General features: G+C 36.0%; 1 protein-coding gene across 4 annotated transcripts in view; it reads left to right on the forward strand.

The window, feature by feature from the left end:
• Nucleotides 1–22,710, forward strand: part of SCLT1 (sodium channel and clathrin linker 1) — a 220,620-nt gene extending 197,910 nt beyond the window's left edge. For 3 of the 4 annotated variants that reach the window (XM_042935491.1, XM_042935492.1, XM_042935493.1), the window contains 3 exons: nucleotides 12,395–12,473; nucleotides 18,296–18,391; nucleotides 22,416–22,710. In XM_042935491.1, coding sequence (XP_042791425.1) covers nucleotides 12,395–12,473; nucleotides 18,296–18,391; nucleotides 22,416–22,478 — 238 coding nt within the window. In that variant the 3' untranslated portion in view covers nucleotides 22,479–22,710. Of the gene's footprint in view, nucleotides 1–12,394; nucleotides 12,474–18,295; nucleotides 18,392–22,415 lie in introns of those variants that run through there. The other variant, XR_006201717.1, reaches the window with a different exon arrangement.
• The last annotated feature ends 1,215 nt before the right edge of the window (nucleotides 22,711–23,925 follow it).

Raw genomic sequence — 23,925 nt, forward strand, 5'->3', positions numbered from 1 at the left:
CCACCTGTCCAATCCTTCACATCTTAAATCACAGCCGTTAAGGCAGCCTCTTTCTCTCTGGTTTCTCTGTCTTCAGTTTTATTCTGCTCTATCCCATCTTTCATACTGCTGTCAGATTATTTTCCTGAAAAGCAAATATGATTCTGGCCCTGCCTACTTAAAGACTTCTCTTTTACTCTTGCCTATTAGTTTTTTATAGTCTTTTCTCCACCTTATTATCAGCAGTCTGCCTCTGTCCTTCACGTTCCTTGTGTTCCAGCCACACTGAACTCCTACCTCAATAAACAAGCATGCTCAGCCAGCCCTTTTTACAACTCCGAGTCTGCACTCCACATACTCATCATGTATTTATTGAATTTATTGTTCTTTAAGTACTGATGATACAGCAAAGCCCAAGGTCCCCCTGTTTTCTTTTGGGGTTTTTGAAGATAGCAGATTATTGATGGGAAGGTGGAATTGTTGAGTAAAAAAAATATGTATATGCTTAAAATCAAATAATCAAATAATCAAAGTATATGTAGAAAATTAAAATAAGTCAATGTGCTAATGAATGGGTGGATCCCTGAGAATAGGATCCTGTGAGAAAATAAATCTTTTTTTTTTTTTTTAACGTTTATTTATTTTTGAGACAGAGAGAGACAGAGCATGAACAGGGGAGGGGCAGAGAGAGAGGGAGACACAAAATCTGAAACAGGCACCAGGCTCTGAGCGGTCAGCAAAGAGCCCGACGTGGGGCTCGAACTCACGGACCGTGAGATCATGACCTGAGCCGAAGTCGGACACTTAACCGACCGAGCCACCCAGGCGCCCCGAGAAAATAAATCTTAAGATCTAATGACAAAAAGTATCCTGTCATTGAAAATCAGAAGAAAGATCATCAAAGCAGACAGAACAGTCAGCGCAAAGACCCCAAGGCAGGAATATACTTGGTATGTTTGAAGTAAACAAAATAGTATGAAAAATAAAGGCAATAGTGACAGATGTGGGAAATGTATTATATTAAGTAATGCCAGGCACCACAGCAAACAAACTGATATCTCAGAGACTTAACAAAGGTTTATTTCTTGCTCACATTACACATCTGAGACAGTTTTACAAGAAGGATCTGCTGGTAGAGATTCCACCATCTTGAACATATGGTTTCCTGAGATCACTGAAACAGGGAAAGAGAAGAATGGAAGAACAGTAACTCTTAACTAAGCTCTGAAGTGATATACACACATCATTTCCTTTTACTTTTATTGGCCAAACCAGTCATAGGGACCAAATCTAACTGTGTAAGAGTCTAGGAAATGTATATGGAACAAGCGGAATGTTTGGTGAACACTGTCTCTGCTGCAGACAAGGACCTGATCTTACAGGTTAAAGAGTTTTAAGTGTGTGAGGCACCTGGGTGGCTCAGTCAATGGAGCATCTGACTTCAGCTCAGGTCACGATCTCACGGTTCATGGGTTCGAGCCTCATGTCGGGCTCTGTGCTGACAACTCAGAGCCTGGAGCCTGCTTCGGATTCTGTGTCTCTTCTCCCTGCTTCTGCCCCACCCCAGCATGCACTTGCTCGCTCGCTCTCTCTCAAAAATATTAAAAAAAAAAAAAAAAGAATTCTAAGTGTGAATGAAGGTCAGTGGTCAGTTATGAAAAATGTTACCTGACCAGATTTCTTTTTTTTTAAGATTACTCTGGCTACTGGGTAGAAAATGGAAATGGCTGAAAAAGCTAGAGAAAAAATTTAAGGCTATTGCAAGATTCTTGTTAAGAGATAGTGGTGGCTTTAGGGCACCTGGCTGGTTCAGTCGGTAAAGTATGCAACTCTTGATCTCAGGGTTGTGAGTTCGAGCCCCACATTGGGTGCAGAGATTACTTAATGGTGGCTTAGACTAAGAAGAAAGAGAAAGGTGAATTCATTGGGAGTTTTTATTTTTTTAAGAGGTAATAGAAGGTGCTGATGGATTGGTTATGAAATATGAAGAAAAAGATAAGAATCAAGGATGATTCTAGAGGTAGCTTGTACATGCAATTTCTTTGTAGGAATGTCCTTTCCCAATTCCCGACCTGAAAAAGTTTTCTTCCTTCCAGACCCAACTCAAATGTCATTTTTTCTGTAGGACATTTCTAATTCCCCTGACAGATCAAGTCTTTCCTTTTTCTGTACTCCCATACTGGTTTTTTTCAAGTTTATTTATTTATTTTAGAGAGAGAGAGAGCAAGCACAAGTAGGGGAGGAACAGAGAGAGCGGGGAAGAGAGAGAGAATCTCAAGCAGGCTCTGTACTGTCAGCACAGAGCCCAGTGTGGGGCTCAAACCCACGAACTGTGAGATCATGACCTGAGCCGAAACCAAGAGTCAGATACTTAACCAACTGAATCACCCAGGCGTTCCCATACTGTTCTTCTTTATGACACTTCTTGAATTGTAGTATGACTGTCATTTACATGCATTTCTTCTGCAAGACCATGAGCTAACATCTTGCCTGGCCTATAGTCAGTCAATAAAATTGTATTGAATGAATGAATGAATGAATACACAGTATGTAATATTTTCATCAGAAAAATATTTTCTTTAGAAAATATTACATAATGTAAATAAATTCATTCTATACAATTTTATTGATATATACACATATGTATGTATACATATATATGAATATATGTGAATATATATGTGTGTGTATATATATATATATATATATATATATATACACACACATATACACATATATATATATATAGATTACACAGTGTTTGAAGCCTAAGGAGTTTTCATCAGTCTTTAAAACATTATTCTTGGCTATATATCTGTAATGTTTGGCTGCCATAACTGCTTTTTTTTTTTAATAGAATGAGAGGCAGCTGCAGGTACTGGCAGATTACAAAATGCGTAATTACTAAAAGTAACTGAAGCATATTATAGTATAATTCAACAGAAAAAAAAAAAAAAACATCTGGCACATGCTATGTTAATTTGTCATAAGAGAGTTTCAAAGAAAGCACTTGCTGCAGCTGGCAGATCCATCATTTTCCTGAAACGAATAGTACACCTTTTGTTTTTAATTCTCTCGTATAATATAGACTAGAGCCTTATGTGATTTAATCTTTAGTCATCACTAAAGGATTTCAGGCATTGAGGAAATTTCCCCTGTGCTGTATCAACTAAAATATACATGGCTTATTCTTATCTTAAAACTGCCTCAATAATAACAGAATGATCTGAGCAATTATAGTAATTGATTATAATGCCTAAGAAATTGACCTAAATTTCAAGCTCCCATTTCATAAGGAACCATACTTCTCTCTTTTTTTTATTTAAAGCATTTATGGTGTTTTCAAAGAAACTCATGCATTGTAGGGAAAACTTTGCTGTCATCCTCATAAGCATACTTTTCAGTTATTATATATGCCAGTGATACTAAGAATTGAAGCACGTTTTTAGTAGAAATTCTTCCTTTCAACATGTGCTAGGTAGGATATCCATTTCTATGACAGAAACAAACAGAAAAGGGTTAATTATTATAAAACAGGTTCTAGTGCCGACCTTTTTGAAATAATCTGTATTTCCAAATCTCTGCTGAGCATGTCGATAGGTACCTCAAACTCAATACATTTAAATATATTTCACTCCTAACCCAAGTTTTTATTTCATCCTGTATTTCCCATTCCATGACTGATAATATCTACCCATTTGCTCAAAAAAAACGCCAGAAGTCATCCTGAACTTCTTCTCCTTGCACCCCTGAATCAATTATTACTAATTCTACTTCCTAAATATCTCCTGAGTCTGTCCATTCCCCACTAATAGTTTAGGCTATCAACATTGCTCACCTGGATTACTGCTATAACCCTTAATTTACCACAGTCATGTCTCCTAACCTACTTTTTCTTGCTGTAATCAGCAGATTTTCTGATATTCAAATCCAGTCATGTGACATCTCTTCTTAAAGTACTTCAGTGCTTCCCCAGTGTATTAATAATAAAGTCTAAACTTACTGTCAAGACATAGAAGATCCTTTGCAATCTGTATTTCCTGTGTTTCCAGCTTTTCCTCTCTTACTCCCACTTCCACCTCCTAGTAACACTCTATGCCTTGCACACACTGAACTCCTTTCAGTTCCCTGAATTTATTATCCTTTCTTACTGCCTGGCCTTCACACATGGATTTGATTGTAACACTCTTCCTTTCCTTACTCTGCTTTTGTCCATCTAACTTCTGTTTCTCTTTCATACATCAGCTTAAAAGCCTACTTCCTCTGGAGAAACAGCTCTAATCCCCTAATCATCCCTACACATTCCCATAGCACTTTTTATAGCATTTACTACCTATATTATAAAGTAGGGGCTTTTCAGTATTTAGTAGTTTATAAATTTCACTATGGCAGTAACTGGATCTTGTTCCTCCTTGTCTCCCTAGCACTTAGCATAATATATGGAATGTGACAGGCATTCATTTCAGTATTTGTTGAATGAATGAACTTTATATTCCCTCTATCTTATCCTAAGTTCAGGACTTAAAATTAGATGTTGTGAAGAAAATTCACGTAATACTTTGTAACTTTGAGTTCCTTATTCAAATAACTTAAAATAAGCTTCCTGTGAATGATTTTTGTACATAAAGCTCTATCTCACACTCACTTCCCTAGTAGTAATCTCCCAAATTTAATACACCATTTGGTAGCTACTTTGAAAATGTAATCACTGAATTATCTAATTTGTTTTCTTGTGAGAGCAAATATATAGTGAAAACTTTGAAAAGGCAAAATACAGTGTATTAGAAATGTTATCATTGAATGTACTGGTTAACTGATTCTGTGGGGTTACCTAAAATTTGCCTAGGCTAAAAATCACCCTGTATGTTCAAGGCATTAATCTAAGCCTTGTGAATATAGCTCCTCTTTTAGAGCTTTCATTTTAATGAGGAGAGACAAATAGTCAAGAGGTAAGCCAACAAATAAAATAAGATAATTTTAGATGTTTTAAGTGGTATGAAGAAAACAGGTCAATATGATAGACAGTAACTGGGACGAGGCGGGACCTGAAAGGACTGCACAATTTTTTAAAAAGTGGTCGGAAAAGCTGACATTTTAAACCAAGGCCTGAATTGTAGAAATAAACCAACTATACAAAAAAGCCAGGAAAGTATTCCAGGCAGAGGGAAGAATAGGAAGTACAAAGCTCCAGAATTAAGAGGAGTTGACCATGTAAATAAAGTATAGTCAGCAAAAAGAGAAGCTATAACATTGAGGAACCAAGGCATGGATTAGATCATGAGAATCTTGTAGGGCGTTTTAAGTAAAATATTCTTACTTTAAGTAAAAATATTTAAGACTATTTTAAGTTAAAAGAAATACAGGAGTGGGAAATCATTGGAGAATTTTAAACATCCTTAGATCTTTGAAAGAACACTTTAGCTATTGTGTAGAAAATACAGACGTGGCAAAAATTGAGTCAGGGAGACAAGATACTAGATTATTACAGAATTCCAGGCAATAGATAATAGTAGCTTAGAGCAGAGTGTTGTCAAATGGAAATGGAGAGAAGTAGACAGTTATAAAGTCTATTAGGAAGGTAAGACAAAACTTATTTGTTAAGTCAAATATAGGTAATGAGGAAAAGGGAGGAGTCAAAGATGATGTCTTAGCGTAGACTTGAACATCAGTAGACGGTGAGGCCTTTTACTGGGAAGGAGAAAACTTGGGATGGTATAGATAAGAGGTAGTTTCCATTTTGGACAGGTTACATATGAGGTGCTCATTAACATTCCTTTACAGTCATAGAATAGATGAGATCACTTAAGGGGATTGTGCAGATAGGGAAGGAAAGAACCTGGGAGTATGACCAAGAGTGCTCTACTATATCTATAGCTGGCCTGTGTGCTTTAACTTGTGGTATTTTTAGTTAACTGAATGAGATTTGAAACCGTAGGATGAATTTCCTTTTTTAGTAGTCAGGTCTTTTTGAAGCCATACAAAAAGTTGAGATCACAATCTTTGTAATTACTAACCATTTTGCCACATACTTAGGATTAAATTTTTTTTACAGAATCTTCATTTTGCCTTTTAGGTCTTGATACTATATGATGCCACAGATATGTTTTACTAATATCTTTTGTAATTGATTGGGCTTAAGATATGAGGCAGTGTGACTTAATTGAGAGAAGATTTTGATTAAAGACTGAGTGTGAACCCCATGTTTTCATTGTCACTGCATGACCTTAGGAACATTAAATAATTTGAGTCTTAATTCCTTTACTTAGAAGATGAGAATAATAACTACTTTGCAAGCTTAAAGTAATAATAAAGTACTGTAGTAAAGTTAAGGTACAGTAACAAACTCTCTTGGCTGATGTCCACTTAATCTTATAACATTAACCTGTGAACTAAATTTCTGTGCAAAGAATTCTGACCAGTGTCCAAAGCATTCTCCATGCCCTTGCTTTAATTGACTTTACTCTAGTATTGTTATCTGTCACTTGCTTTACAAGTGTCCCTATGTTTGCTCCCAAACCAGGTTATGCCAGTTGTACTTGTATTAGAAATACATAATAAAACAGTGATTCATGACTACAGAAAAAGTTATTATTTCTTTCAAAACTGAATTGTATACTTTGGAGAATTTGCTGTTGAAATACATTTGGACAAGCAACTCTAAAAGAATAGAGGGAATACTATAACGATTTAGAGAATTCTGTATTTGGATTGCTTGCCAAGTGCCTTTGAATGCTTGAGCCACACTTATGAAGCCAGAAGTGGAAATAGTTATAGATGATACATTATAGATGTGGTTTTTGTAAGAAAGACATTCAACATTGAAACACTCCAATCAGTGTGGTCATACTTTAAAACATAGAGATCTAAAAACAAAACAAAAAAAACAAAACACTTTGTATATTCTAGACTAGAGGTCCAGACAAAATCCTTATCCTTCCTTGGGCCTCAGACCTCTTAAAAATTCAGGAAATCTATGGATCCTCTTCCCAGAAAAGATAAACACACAAGATATTGCAGATAGTTTCAGGGTGCTTGTGAACATACATATATATAGCCTGTCTGTGGACCACAGATGGAGAACCTTTGCCTTAGTTCCCACTATCCACCCACTTTCACCTCAAATTGATGAATTTGAGACTTTATCAGTGTTGATTATAATATTTTATGGAATATTTTGTAGAAAAGCACTGAATGTTTTCTTAATAGATACAGCATTTATTACTTTGCTAAATTATTTTGTAAGATTTTACTTACACAGAAGGCAGTAAATGAATTATATTTTACAATGTATTTTCTAAATTACATTTTGTAGGCATGACTAGGATTTTCTGTCACATATTAATTATATAAGTGAACTGAAAGTATTTAGGACACCGATGGGCTAAGCAGTTCCCAGTGTTATAAGGAATTCCTCATTCACATACGCTTACATTAAAATTGACAGAAGATAGGGGCACCTGGGTGGCTCAATCATTTGAGCGTCTGACTCTTGATTTCAGCTCAGGTCATGATCTCTGGGGTCAGGAGATCAAGTCCCACATCAGGTTCCACACTGAGCATGAGGCCTGCTTAAGATTCTCTCTGCCCCTCCCTCAATCACACATGCACAGGCGCTCTCTCTAAAAAAAGAAAAAAAAATTGGTAGAGGACAATAATTTTACCTTAAATCTTGTAACATATTGTATAATATACTAGAAATTATATAGAGAAATTGCGTACAACTTCATTTAAATTCTTTAATTAGCATAAAATATTCTTTAAGTGCCATAATGTCATACAGAAATGAAATGTCATCTGTCTCTTTACTTTCTGGCAGGCTACACTTAAATCATCCCTGATAGGTAGGAATGTTTCTGTTGTTAAAGATTTCCAGTGAAGAGATTATATAGCTGTACTTGGTGAGTGTTTCAAGTGTAATACCACTGTGAAACTCTGAAGTCTTATTTTATGTTTATCCTAAATCACTAATGATATAGGGAACTTTCAATTATGTTCTCTAATGAAGAGAAAATTCTCATAGATAATACATTGAGTTAGATCATCCTCCCACGTCTTTCCTTTATCCCTGCAGTGAAATATCCTGACAAAGAAATAAGGAGTTGCTGAAGACTGACAGGCAGACTCTAGGAGGTCTCAGGGGATAGAGTTGGCAAAACCACTTTTCTCTCCACCCTTTAATACCTTCTAAAATTTCAATCAGAAGTGAGATTGAAGGAAATGCATAACTGAAAAATAACCTTTTCTTAGGCACTTCGAATCCTTTGTTAGAAAGAACTAGAATATAAATAAATCTAAATAAATAAAAATAACCTTTATCTAATATGTTTTGTGGTAGATTCCTCAGTAAATGTTTGTTGAACAAATAAGGAATAAAATTTTCTAACTGCCAGGTTTTCTACAGAAATTTAGCCATAAATCACATTTTTATTGATAGCCTGTATGTAAAGCACTGTGGTAAATACTATGGAAACTAAAAACAATCCCCTCTTTAAACGTTCCCCATTATACTTGGGGAAGTGTGTGTGTATACATACATGTTATGTATGTATACACGCACATATAAATGACTTGCATAATAGAGAATTGCTAAATGTCTTGTAACATAAAAGAAGTATCAAAGCTTTAATTTGAGAAGAGAACTGTCTGGATTAAAATGAACTGAAAAGGAGGTATAGAAAGAGAAGGGGGCAAAAGTGGAATCTTAAGAGTTTAAAGGGAAATCTAAAAAAAGGATACAGAAAATGACATAAACATGAGTCTAAAGGTGTTACATATATGGCTTGTATGTGAGACAGTGAGAACCTAACTGAAGTAGAAGATTCCTATTGGAGATAAGGTTGGAAAGATAGTATACAAAATTTTGGAGGATTTTGAATGCCACTCTCAGGAATTGGATTATTTTGTCCAATAGCAGAAAGCCACTGGAAGTTATTATTTAAGGAAGTAAATTATAAAAGTGACTTAGAGAAATACATTCATGATGTGTGGGTTAGACATGGAAAACCACTATATTAATTGAGTGCTTTTTGTGCAATGTGATGTACTTTGCAAAATTTTTTCACTTCATATTGAGAAGCCTGAGCATTTGGCTTTTGTAATAAATCTAAAAATTAAGTTATAAGAACTTGAGTTGTGATGCTAAGGCTCCATAAAAATGAAGAACGGATACAAGAGACATTGCAAAGGAAGAGTCTCTTTAGGGAGTCTCTTTAGGGGCAAACTAGATGTTACATTTAAGAGAAGGTAAGAAATAGAGTTGAGGTGGTTTAACGTAGGCAATGAGGGCAAAGATGTCACTGATATAAAAATTTAGTGTCAAGGGGCACCTGGGTGGCTCATTTGGTTAAGCATCCCGACTCTTGGTTTCGGCTCAGATCACAATTTCGGTGTCATGAGTTCAAGTCCCACATTGGGCTCTGTGCTGACAGAGTGGACTCTACTTAGTATTCTCTCTCTCCCTTTCTCTCTGCCCCTTCGCTGCTCTCTCTCTCTCTTTCTCTCTTTCAAAATAAATAAACTTAAAAAAAATTGTTAATTGAGTGGCAAGATGAGAAGTAGGTTTTCAGGGAAAAATCAAAAAGTTTGATATTAGGCATGTTAAATTTGAATATAACATTTTAGGAAAGAAGTCAGAAATAAAGCTATATAATGTGTTAGGTTTTTAAGTGAATTTATAAATATTTATATTCCTAGGATGTCTAGTACCCAAACTCACACATATATATTCTTTCACATATTCATTCAGCTAACATTTAGCAATTGCCTACCATGTTGCAGTGTAGGGGAGTGGTTAAGAACACAGACCTTGGAACAAAAGGGCCCAGTTTTTGAATCCTGACTCTACAGTTGGACTAGCTATATGACCTAACTTTATTTTTAAATTTCTCATTTGTTTAAATTTTATTTTATTTTATTTAACTTGATTGTTAAAATTCTCACGTGTTTAAATTTTCTCATTTGTAAAACTGGGGATCTCATAGGGTTATCAAGAAAACTAAATAAGTTAATTTAAATAAAACACCCAAAGTGCCTGGCATATAGTAAGCACTATGAAAGTGTTTGCTGTTCTTATCACCGTCATCTTCACTATTACTTGCCAAGCTCTGTTGAGTACCAGATTGTAAGGATACAAAGATGAATAACAAACTTGCTGACCATCCAGTGGGGGTTACAGAGCTTGATGCACAACAGAATAAGTATTTACATGGATTTAAAAGAACTTAAAGTTAATAATTTGATCTTTGTGGTCTTAAATTTTGTGGAAAATCACTATTTAATATTATTTGTTAGAAATTATTACTATCATATAAATTATGGTTTTTTTGATTTTTTTAATGTTTATTTTTGAGAGAGAGAAGAGCACAAGTGGAGACTATCCTATAAATTGTCATGCGTAAGTGGTTTAGGCATCAAGTTATGCAGAAGGTGTTTTCTGAAAAGGTTTTATATAAACTGAATGTTGGCTAACTTTATAAATGGGATCACTGTATCATTTTAATCTCAGTATTACTCAAAGGTTATTTCTCATCAGCATTAATGTGCATAATTTTACCTTTAATTAATTTGGCCTAGAAGACTAGCCACGTTGGTCATTTTGCCTCTCTTCGTTATATCATGTTGAGGAGCAGCAGTGATTTTAAGCTACACAAGGTACTTTTTGCACAGTGATTTATCCCACATTATTATTACCAAAATATAGCAAAGATAAAACATTTGGGTTTGTCTGTCATAGAATCCATGATAGATACTCAGTCTTCTTCCTCATTGTCAGTGTTCTATGTGGATGAAGCCACTGAGTTAGAATAAGGCATTTCCCTCTGAGTTCTATTATGGCAACAGCTATGTGTTGCTCTTAGCCCATAGTGTTCAGTAAATATTTGTGGAATTGATTTGTGGGTGACATTATTTTTTGTTCTCTCCTATGTATTTATAACAGATTGCTTGCTCAAGATTTTAACAACTATTCATTCAAATGTAGGACACCTGAGGGGCTTACCAAGTTTTTATACCATGCAGCTCATTTGGAAAAACTTTAAAGCTGAAGTTATTTTAGAAGTGTTAATTTGTTGATTTATTTAAGCAGAAGTAAGGTCAAAGATAAAAACTAGTCCTGAATTAACAGAGTATTTTAATACTCAGAAATTTATTTGGTCTTTTAAAAAAAATTGTTTTTAATGTTTTATTTTTAGAGAGACAGAGACAGTGTGAGTGGGGGAGGGACTGAGAGACTGAGAGACACAGAATCCAAATCAGGCTCCAGGCTCCAAGCTGTCAGCACAGAGCCCAATGTGGGACTCAAACTTATGAACCATGAGATCATGACCTGAGCTGAAGCCGGCCACTCAACCAACTGAGCCACCCAGGAACCCCTAAAATTATTTTTGAGACTACATTGTATCTACTTTTTTTAAGTTATGTGTATGTTTGTTTGTTTGTTTATGGAGGAGAGAGAGAGAAAACGAGTGGGGGGAGGGGCAGAAAGAATCCCAAGCAGGCTCTACTCTGTCAGCACAGAGCCCAATGTGGTGCTTGAACTCATGAACCATGAGATCATGACCTGAGCTGAAATCAAGAGTCAGACACTGAACCAACTGAGGCACCCAGGTACCCCCATTGTACCTACTTCTAAATTGAGACTCTTGAACAAAATACCTTTGGCCAAAAGTAAAACAATGCTTATATGTTGGATTAAAAACAGAAAAGAAAAAAGACAGCCAGCACAATGCATAGGATAAACCCAGCTATTAAAGCATAAAGGATATGAATGTATAAAATATAGCACATATACAACCAAAACATAAATACCAATTCTGAATATACTACACTGAAATGATGTTGGAGTGATTAACATTACCTTCAATTTCCAAGAACTGAATTCCTCTAAGAAGCACTGTATATGAATCCTAAAAATGCATACTCTAGCTAAGAATCATGATAGCTTATGAGATTAGACAGTACCAAATACTGTATCTGTTTAATGTGGATATATATTCATTTTAATGCCAAATAATACCTCAAGATAATAATATTGAAGACACTTGAGCACTTTCTGAATATATGGTGTGGGTTTTTTCCGCTTTTGGTGGTAAAATATACATAAAATTTAACATTTTAACATTTTTTAGTTGTAATAAAATACATATAAAATTTACCATCTTAGTCATTTTTAGGTGTACAGTTCAATAGTGTCCAGTGTATTCACATTGTTGTACAGCCAGTCTCCAGAATACATGTGCATTTTATAAAGTAAGGAGTCCTGTAAAATATAGTCTATTAATCAGAGACTTTATTTTGCACATAAGATAATTTTGTTCAAAACATGAGCATATATCTCACTAAAAGGGATTCTTTTTTGTTACATTTTTGAACAATTATATTAATGGCTTTGGTTGGGGGGATGTCTCTTGATTAATAGGAGTGAGCTGAGTCGACAGAAACTTCATACCCAAGAGCTGCTTTCTCAGCTGGAAATGGCAAATGAAAAGGTAGTTGAGGTAAGATAATGACTCTCCCGGGAAGTACTTTCTGCTGCAGCTTGATACACATGTTATAGAATTTTACCTGAGCCAACTCCAAATTAATTCTACTTGGAAATGACCATACAGATGTGAGTATTCCTTGTAGAGAAATCATCCATAACCCTAAAAGTCCACATTTTATAATGTGAATAAAAGCTTTGAAAGTCAGTGATTCATCATATGTAAATGACAAAAGGTAGAGCTCTTATTTCATTTTCACCAATATAACTTGTGCAGTGTTGCAGAAAATGTGTTAAGATCCCCTTCATTTCTAAGCGTGTCTAAGATTATATTTGTTAGCCCATTCCTCTTATTTTGTTCTAATCCAACACAAAAGATATGTAGTAATTACTTTTGCCTACTGGAATACATTAAAATACTCCTTTAGATTAATGCTTTATTTTTTTTTTTTAATGTATGTTTATTTTAGAGAGACACAGAGAGCACAAACAGAGGAAGGGCAGAGAGAGAAGGAGACACAGAATCCAAAGCAGCCTCCAGGTTCTGAGCTGTCAGCACAGAGCCCAGTGCAGGGGTAGAACTCACGAGCTGTGAGATCATGACCTGAGCTGAAGTCAGCCGCTTAACCAACTAAGCCACTCAGCCACTCCTAGATTAATTAATGCTTTAGAGCTAAATGCAGCAAAAGTTCACCATTTTTCTCTTTGAATCTTTAAAAAAAAAAGTTAACAATTCTAGATTATGATTAGAGCTTTCTAGAACTCTAGTTCTTCATTTGATGTTCTAATGTCAAATGTATTTGTTGGAATTTCATTAATAGGCTATTATGGTCTGCTGTATTTTTGTGGCCATCTATAAAAGTCACAGTGAAATAATTACTCTCAAGTTTCAAAGCATTATAAATTGATATGAGCCATTTAGGAAACAAACAATAGCCATTAAAATACTTACTGTAGTTTTTGGGGCGCCTGGGTGGCTCGGTCGGTTAAGCATCTGATTTCAGCTCAGGTCATGATCTCACGGTCCGTGAGTTTGAGCCCCGCGTCGGGCTCTGTGCTGACCGCTCAGAGCCTGGAGCCTGTTTCAGATTCTGTGTCTCCCTCTCTCTCTGCCCCTCCCCTGTTCATGCTCTGTCTCTCTCTGTCTCAAAAATAAATGTTAAAAAAAAAAAATACTTACTGTAGTTTTTTACTTCCAGGAATCTGTACTTAAGGAAATAATTTAAAATATGAAAAAAATAAATGCAGATATTCAACACAATAATGTTAATAATATTAGAAGATCAAAAGCAACCAAAATGATCAGTTAAAAAAGAACAGTTGTATATATTATGATTTACCTAATCTAGACTGTGCCTTAACCATGGAAAATGTATGGTTAAGCATGGAAAAATGCATATTATATGTAGTCTGATGATAACCTATGAAAATGATTATTATAGATGATGGGATTTTTTCCCCCAAGTTTTTTCTAGTGTTAATGATATACCTTTTAAATTTAAGAGTATATATTTAAATATCTTGGTAAATTGAAACAGCCAATATGGTTCTCTTCATAAAATTTCATTTTGCTTTTGGGCACAATAAAATATATAATAAGCTCATTTTAGCAATATATTGTTATTTCAGCACTTTTCATTATTAGACATGACATTCACTGTTATCACTTATATGTTAGGGTCTGGGAACGATGTAGTTGTTCATAGAAAATGTGTTTTTCTTACTGTTCCTGATTAGACTGGTATTACTCTCTCAATTTAGACAGGTGCCAGAAAACTACATAACAATTCTAGTTGTACAAAACTTTTCTTTTTTTAGGCTAGTAGGTATGGAGAGCACTAGTACATTTTTTTAATTGATAATTTCTTTGAACTTGTCTCCCTGACAGCATATTATGACAGATTTATATTCATGATGTCAATATAGTTTCCTGAGGCAGCTCTAACAAGTATTACAAACTTGATGGTTTAAACAACAGAAATGTATTGTCTCACAATTCTGAAGGCCAGAAGTCCAAAATCAAGTCAACAGGATGGGTTCCCTCTGAGGATTCTGAGGAAGAATCTTCCATGCTTCTCTCTTACCTTCTGGTGGCTTCCAGAATTGCTTGGCTTGTAGATGGTGTTCTCCTTGTGTTTTCCTGCAGTCTTCCCCTTGTACATGTCCGTGTACAAATTTTCCCTTTTTATGAAGATACTAGGCATATTGGATTAGGATCCACCCTAAAAACCTTAAAACCTCACTTTAATCATCAGCAAAGACCCTATTTCTTTTTTTTTTTTTTTTAATTTATTTTGAGAGAGAGTCCATACATGAGCAGGGGAGGGGCAGAGAGAGAGAGAGGGAGAGGAGAGGGGAGGGGAGGAGAGAGGGGAGGGGAGAGGGAGGGGAAAGGCAGGGGAGAGGGAGAGGAGAAGGAGAGGAGAGGAGAGGAGATCACCAAGCAAGCTCCATGCTCAACGTGGAGCTTTACATGGGACTCGATCTCAAAACCGTGAGATCATGACCTGAGCCAAAATCAAGAGTTGGGCACTTAACCAACTGAGCCACCCATTCCTTGAATTTTAAGTGAACTTTAAGAATGGCAATGTTACAGGGCATCTGGGTGGCTCAGTTGGTTAAACATTGGATTTTGGCTCAGGTCATGATCTCAGAGTTCATGAGTTTGAGCCCTGCATCAAGCTCTGTGGTGACAGCTCAGAGTCTGGAGCCTGCTTGGGATTCTGTGTCTGCCTCTCTCTCTGCCCCTCCCCTGCTCGAACTCTCTCTCTCTCTTTCTCTCTCTCCCTCTCTCTCTCCCTCTCTCTCTTTCTCTCTCTCCCTCTCTCTCCCTCTCTCTCCCTCTCTCTCCCTCTCTCTCCCTCTCTCTCCCTCTCTCTCCCTCTCTCTCCCTCTCTCTCTCTCTCAAAAATAAATAAACATTTAAAAAAAGTAAAAGAGGGGCGCCTGGGTGGCTCAGTCAGTTAAGCGGCCGACTTCGGCTCAGGTCATGATCTCGCGGTCCGTGAGTTCGAGCCCCGCGTCGGGCTCTGTGCTGACAGCTCAGAGCCTGGAGCCTGTTTCGGATTCTGTGTCTCCCTCTCTCTGCCCCTCCCCCATTCATGCTTTGTCTCTCTCTGTCTCAAAAATAAAAACGTTAAAAAAAATTTTTTTTTAATAAAAAAATAAAAATAATAAAAAATAAAAAATAAAAAAAGTAAAAGAATGGCAATGTCGCAGTGTCTCTAGAAGCTTGCTGTAGCATAGTAGTTACTTTTTACTTTGAGAGAGACAGTATGAATGGGGGAAGGGCAGAGAGTGGGGGAGAGAGAGAATCCCAAGCAGGTTCTGCACTGTCAGCGCAGAGCCCAATAAGGGCTTGAACCCATGAAACTGCGAGATTGTGACCTGAGCCCAAATGCAGTCAGATGCTTAACTGACTGAGCCACCCAGGTGCCCCTGTAGCATAGTAGTTCTAAATGCACCAGCAGACAGCATCAACACCAACTAAGAACTTGGTAGGAGTACATATTCTCACAACTCATCCCATCCTACTGAAGTTTTACTTGTGAGGCCCAACAGCCTGTGTTTTCAAACTCCAGGTGATTCTGAAGCGTGATCTAGCGTCTCAAGGGTAATGTCAAATATTGAAAATCTTGTTCTTAACCTCTGATTCACTTTCTTTGGTAACACATAGAGGGGGAAAAGAACAATTTAGTCAAAGTATAATTTTAAAAAATATTAACGTGGAGATCTATCTTTGCATTTTATAAGGGGTAAAATGATATTCAGATTTTTATCCAGATCAGCCAGGAGAAGGTCAAACTTTCACTCTTCACAGATGACATGATACTTTATATGGAAAACCCAAAAGATTCCACCAAAAAACTGCTAGAATTGATTCATGAATTCAACAAAGTTGCAGGATATAAAATCAACGCACAGGAATCGGTTGCATTCCTATACACCAACAATGAAGCGACAGAAAGAGAGATCAAGGAATCGATCTGATTTACAGTTGCACCAAAAACCATAAAATACCTAGGAATAAATCTAACCAAAGAGGTGAAAAATCTATACACTGAAAACTATAGAAAGCTTATGAAAGAAATTGAGGAAGATACAAAAAAATGGAAGAAGATTCCATGCTCATGGATAGGAAGAACAAATATTTTTAAAATGTCGATACTACCCAAAGCAATCTACATATTCAATGCAATCCCTATCAAAATAACACCAGCATTCTTCACAGAGCTAGAACAAACAATCCTAAAATTTGTATGCAACCAGAAAAGACCCCGAATAGCCAAAGCAATCTTGAAAAAGAAAACCAAAGTAGGAGGCATCACAATCCCAGACTTCAAGCTATACTACAAAGCTGTCATCATCAAGGTACTGGCACAAGAACAGACACTCAGATCAATGGAATAGAATAGAGAACCCAGAAATGGACCCACAAACATATGGCCAACTAATCCTCAACAAAGCGGGAAAGGACATCCAATAGAATAAAGACAGTGTGTTCAGCAACTAGTGCTGGGAAAACTGGACAGCGACATGCAGAAGAATGAACCTGGACCACTTTATTACACCATACACAAAAATAAACTCAAAATGGATGAAAGACCTCAATGTAAGACAGGAAGCCATCAAAATCCTCGAGGAGAAAGCAGGCAAAAACCTCTTTGATCTTGTCCACAGCAACTTCTTACTCAACATGTCTCTGGAGGCAAGGGAAACAAAAGCAAAAATGAACTACTGGGACCTCATCAAAATAAAAAGCTTCTGCACAGCAAAGGAAACAATCAGCAAAACTAAAAGGCAACCAACAGAATGGGAGAAGATATTTGCAAATGACATATCAGAGAAAGGTTTAGTATCCAAAATCTATAAAGAACTTATCAAACTCAACACCCAAAAAACAAATAATCCAATGAAGAAATGGGCAAAAGACATGAATAGACACTTCTCCAAAGAAGACATCCAGATGGCCAACTGACACATGAAAAAGTGCTCAACATCACTCATCAGGGAAATACAAATCAAAACCACAATGAGATACCACCTTATACCTGTCAGAATGGCTAACATTAACAACTAAGGCAACAACAGATGTTGGCGAGGATGAGGAGAAAGAGGATCTCTTTTTCATTGTTGGTGGGAATGCAAGCTGGTGCAGCCACTCTGGAAAACAGTATGGAGGTTCCTCAAAATAAAAATAGAACTACCCTTCAACCCAGCAATTGCACTATTAGGCATTTATCCAAGGGATACAAGGATGCTGTTTCGAAGAAACACATGCACCCCCATGTTTATAGCAGCACTATCAACAATAGCCAAAGTATGGAAAGAGCCCAAATGTCCATTGATGGATGAATGGATAAAGAAGAAGTGGTATATGTATACAATGGAGTATTACTCGGCAATGAAAAAGAATGAACTCTTGCCATTTGCAACTATGTGGATGGAACTGGAGGGTATTATGCTAAGTGAAATTAGTCAGAAAAAGACAAAAATCATATGATTTCACTCATATGAGGACTTTAAGAGACAAAACAGATGAACATAAGGGAAACAAAAATAATATGAAAAAACGGGGATAAAACAGAAGAGACTCATAAATATGGGGAACAAACTGAGGGTTACTAGAGGGGGTGTGGGAGGGGGGATGGGCTAAATGGGTAAGGGCCACTTAGGAATCTACTCCTGAAACCATTGTTGCACTATATGCTAACTAACTTGGATATAAATTTTAAAAAATAAAAAATGATATTCAGATTTTGTATTGATTATTCCACAAAACCTTTCAATGTCACATACGGATTTTTAACTTGTTTACTTTATATTTCCCCTTAACAGAATGAAAAACTAATTCTAGAGCATCAAGAAAAAGCCAACAGACTTCAAAGGCGTCTAAGTCAGGCAGAACAGAGGGCGGCTTCAGCTTCCCAGCAGGTAGGGAACTTCCTCATTATCCCTGGTTAGTAAATAATCTGAGTAGAGATCAAAGATAAGTAAAGTTCCTCAAAAGCTCCCAGAGAACTAGTAGTTTTATTTTTACTTGATTAAACTGTTTAAAATTAGTCTTTTTAATGTTTGAGATTGAAATAATAAACTTTAAAAACAGAAATAAACATGGTCTCCTAAACTGACACCAAAATCTAGACCTCTGCTGCCAGATTGGTAGCCACTAGGCCTAAGCAGCTGTTTTAATTTAATTATTAAAATTAAATAAATTACAATTTGAAAACCTCATTAACACTGGCTGGATTTCAGATGCTCCTATGTAACTATGGTTCTCATATTGGACAGCATAAATAGAACTCAATGATCACAAAAAGTTCTCTTGGACAGCACTGTTCTAGAATTTTGTTCTAAGCATGTATCACTGACAGATTTGTAAGTAGAAAACATCACTTTGAGTGTAATGCTTCAAACTGCAGTAACTTTGTTTTTATTGTAGTTTTAAATGCAAAATTTTACTTGGCCTATAGGTTACCTTCATTTAATGTGCATTTGTATATAACCATATAAATCTAAAATACTGTCTGAAAGTTATCCATTGGGAAATAGACTGGAAATGCAGAACATCAATAAAATACAAAGGGGTAATTACTCATAATTTATGCACATCATATAAAGGAAATGCACCATTTGTTCTAAAGTAGGAGCAATAGTCCCTCCTATTAGGAACAATGTGAGATCATTTAGTGATTATAAAGATAGGCTGGAAACCGTTTAGATAGATAGATGGATAGATATAGATAGGCAGAGAAACCAAGTGACTACATTATTAATTACATTTGTTTATAAAAACTGTTTCAATCAGGGGTGCCTGGGTGGCTCAGTCAGTTAAGCGTCCGACTTCAGCTCAGGTTTGATCTCATGGTTTGTGAGTTCGAGCCCCATATTGGGCTCTGTGCTGACAGCTCGGAGCCTGAAGCCTGCTTCGGATTCTGTGTCTCCCTCTCTCTGTTCCTCCCCGACTCGCTTGCTCTCTCTCTCTCTCTCTCTCTCTCTCTCAAAAATAAAGATTAAAAAAAATTTTTTTAAACTGTTTCAATCAAAATTAATATTATGTACAGATATTACAGCATTTCATAATAGTAAAGCAGCTCTAAATACTCATTGAATTCAGTTTATGTATGTGATATTTGTAGATTTTTTTTTTAATCTACTTCTGATTTGAACATGGCATGGCATTTAAGAAAGTGCAGTAATTTGCCCTTCTGTTCTCCTCCCTCTGGAAAGTAATTAGAGGGGCGCCTGGGTGGCTCAGTCGGTTAAGCGTCCGACTTCGGCTCAGGTCATGATCTCACAGTTCATGAGTTCGAGCCCCGCGTCGGGCTCTGTGCTGACAGCTCAGAGCCTGGAGCCTGCTTCACATTCTGTGTCTCCCTCTCTCTCTGCCCCTTCCCTGCTCATGCTCTGTCTCTCTCTGTCTCAAAAATAAATAAACATTAAAAAAAAAAAAAGTAATTAGAGCTTTACCAAATAAACTTATGAACTTACGAATGAATGTAGTAAGTTATTAATCATTCAAGAAACCATTGTTTTGGGTGTCCCGGGCAGTAACTTAAGAGTGGATGTTTTAGTGTCAGGCAAATAGCCTGGTGCCATTAAGTAGCCATGTGATTTGGGACAATTTCAACTTTTCTAAGCCTCAGTTTCTTCATGTTTGATGTAGTGTAATAACACCTCCCTTACAGAGTTATTGAAAGATCAAAAAGATTAACACATATAAACACTTAGTATAATCATTAAGTGGTAAGTATTTAGTTATATAAGAAAGTAAATTTCTATATCACAGTCCTTAAATCTTCAAGTTTACCTTTTTTAAAGAATATGGTAAAGAAAATGCCTACTTAAAATTAACTACCTTAAGTTCTATAGTAAAAAGAGTAAAGTTACAGAACCTTAACTGGATAATCCAGTTTGGCAACTAGTTTAGTCTCCCTCCTGACAGAATTAAACCCAAACAGTGCAACATTGATTTTTCTTCTGTGATTTAAACTCTCTAATGACAGACATTTCACCATTCTCTTTATGAGATTTTTTTTTTGATGTTATGTCAGTAACCACTTTACAGGTTTTTTCCTTAAGCTTTTCTCCTTCCATCCCATTTTCATTTGGAGATGAAAAGTAATCACTGAGCATTCTCCCCATCCACAGAAAGGAATTTATACCCTGGAATTAATTTTTGTTCTGTTTTAAATGAGTTCAAGTTATAAACTTCCTTTCTTTAGACATATTCGGCTTTTTAAATCTTTATCTTTGCTTTCTCTGGATTCTAATTTTCCCATTTTCCCCTAAAAAATGGAAACTGCTATTAGAAAGACTACCCTGCTAAGGGCCTGATATTTAATGAAAGAAAGGAGTTGAAGAATTACTATTTCCTCTACTGTGTACATCATACTTACCAGTGCAGCCCAACGTCATGCACAAGCCCTGCATTGTACTGAACCCTCCATGTTCTAAATGTGCTATTCTGATGAACTTTTTCTGTACATTCTTCATCCATCTTTGGACTGTGGTTATATGTTCTAAATGTATCAGTCTAAACTAATGAAAGCCCTACTGTGTTCTTTTGACCATAAAATCAGCGTGGTGAAGCCTTTCTAAGCAAGAACACAAAACCTAAAAACTATGAAAAGAAATTAATAAATGTGAACCATGTAAAATTTCAAATGTCTGCATTTTAAAAAGCCATAGTCAATGAAAAATTGAGAAAAATATCTGCAATACATGTGACAAAAGCAGTATCTTTTATATAAAGAGTGACTAAGTCAACAAAAAGTTCAACGTACAACAAAGAAAACCTATTTGCAGAAAAGGGAAGACAGATGGCTTCTAAACATCTAAAAAGATACTCATCCTCATTCATAAGACAAATACAGGATTAAACCATAATTGCATACCATTTTTCACCATTTCATGATCATGTCAGATCATGAAGTTTGTTAATACATTAAGCTGGCACTTCCATACATCACTGATATAAATGTGTATTGGTGCAGTCTCTTTGGAGCCCAGTTTGGCAGTATCTCTCAAAAATTGTAATGTATATATAACCTTTGACCCAGTCGTTCTATGAGTTTATTCTGCCCGTGGTGTACTTGCACCTTGGCAAGTCTGCAAGGAAACATGTAAAAATAGTAATTGCAACATTGCCTATAATTTTAATAGATTCAAAGCCATCTAAATGCCCATCGATAGAAAGCCAGTTAAATTATGGAGTATCCATACCAGGAAAAGTTTGCCACTGTTAAGAAGAATAAAGTAGATCTCACACGGAGCTATTTGTAAGGTAGATCATTCAGAAGGAAAAAAAAAGATAAAACATATATAGCCCTTTATCATTTTTTTTTTAAATAAAAAGGCGTGAGGAAATACATCCATCTATTCTCATTTAGAATGTATTTCTAGAAATAGAAAACGGAAGTAGTGGTTGTATCTGGTAAGAGGGCTATAGAATGAAGGACAGCAGTAAGAAGACTTTTCTAGGATGTATATACTCTTTTGTACTGTTAGATATCTTTCCAGGTGTGTATAATGTCAACTCCAGTTGATATTTAAAGACTATTTTCCTATTAGACCTTTCTTACTATGATTTATCATCCTCTCATTCCCAACCTTGTATTGTGCTGGCTCACACTTAGTTTGTATTTTACCCACTTTTCTAATTAGCTTTTATGTAGATATTTTCATTCATCTGTGAAATATGTTTTGGAATTCTAAGTACTGTATATCATTCTGAGCTATGGAATGCTGTATTTGACATGCATATCTCTAGTGTAATACAGGTATTTTAAAGACTCAAGAGTAAAATAGAAAGGAACACACAAAATAACCTCTTCCAGGACCCCTTCCAGTCAGATTATTTGCAATAATTGTAAGTTGTGATGCATTATACTTTGTATTAGTGTAAGATTTTCCATAGAAAAAGTAACTACTTACTGATTGTCTATTTTAATTGCAGCTCAGTGTGATTACAGTGCAGAGAAGAAAAGCAGCCTCCATGATGAATCTGGAAAATATTTAAAAATATTCATAGTTCACTCTCAGAACTTTAGAATTGGGAAAACTGTTCGACTAGAAGTGTATTGAAATGGTAAAAACCCATAGAGAATGGTTAAGGCTTGTGTCGTTTTGCAGAAGCATTTTCCATTCTGTTTTGAGGGGTATGGAAAACAGAACAATGACAGCTTCCTGTAAGTAAAGAAAATATAACCGTATATTGAGCTTCAGTGGAGAATAAAGCCAGCTGAGAAGAATTCATTGCCTTCATCAACGTGTCTATTTTTTAATTCTCCCTTCCTTCCTTTGGAAAAGCATAATAATTTTTAAGCTATACTAATCATGAGAAAGACAATGCTAGAATTTTAATATTTCAGGTTCCATGATTTGAGAATTTTACATCTAATTGTTACTAACTCACTTTTTAAGTTCCCAAGTATCCATTTTATTATAAACTCATAAATGTAATAAATTATGCACTTTCTAAAATGATGCAGTCATGTATTTTAATGTATAATTGTAGTGATTCATTTTTAATTTACACGATTTCCAGTTTTTATCAAATATTTATATTTAAGAATTTGGGAGGTTTTGTTTTTGTTTTGCTATTACTCAAAGCAGTACTAACAATAAATTCTGAGAATGCATGGGCATTGAATATTGCAGTCTAGTTGATTTTCATAGGTCTAGTTGATTTTCATAGGTCCATGTAGTTAGCTATTCTTTGCTTCTGGTTTGAACTTGGTACACCCTGCTCTCTGGTGATTACAGCACATGAGTTTGCATCTGGTTAACAAGTTAGGAAACTGCTGCAGTAGTCCAGATAAAGGATAATGAATTGAGTTTGAAGTGACATGAAAACATTCATGTGTAAATATTCACCCAGGCAGTCAGAAGCTTAGGACTGGCTCTAACAAACAGATAGAAATGGGGTCTTTGGCATGGTGCTGAGAATTGAAGCCATGGGGTATAGGAGCTTGCCTTGGGACTTTATGGGATGTGGCTACCTCTTTCCGTCCATTTCTTTTGCTCTAGCTCTGATGGTGGCCTTCTTTTACTTCTGTCAACACATCATCCTTCCTCCCCACAGGATTTCTGTGTGTACTTTGCCATCTGCACATTCTTCAGATCACTACTCAAATATCCCTGCCTCAGAGAGCCTTCCAGCCTCCAGACTAGATTAGGTCCCCTTGTACTTCTCGTAATAGTGTGCTGTATTTTTGATTCATAGCACTTGGGAAAATTTGTAATTAACTTTTTGAAATTTTTTAATATCTACTCCAACAGTCCGCAAACTCCTTGAGAGCAGGATTCATGTCTGCTCCCCTTCATTGTACTCTTAGTACTCAGCATAGTAGTTTCTGGCACACGGAGGGTATTCAATAACTGTTCAAATTCTGAAAAATAATTTTTAAGGACAGGACCTTAGAAGATATCTTCATTTGTTGAATGAGCTCAGGGAGAGGAGTCAT

The sequence above is a fragment of the Panthera leo genome, chromosome B1 (assembly GCF_018350215.1).
Source record: "Panthera leo isolate Ple1 chromosome B1, P.leo_Ple1_pat1.1, whole genome shotgun sequence".
In the NCBI taxonomy this organism is placed as follows: Eukaryota; Metazoa; Chordata; class Mammalia; order Carnivora; family Felidae; genus Panthera; species Panthera leo.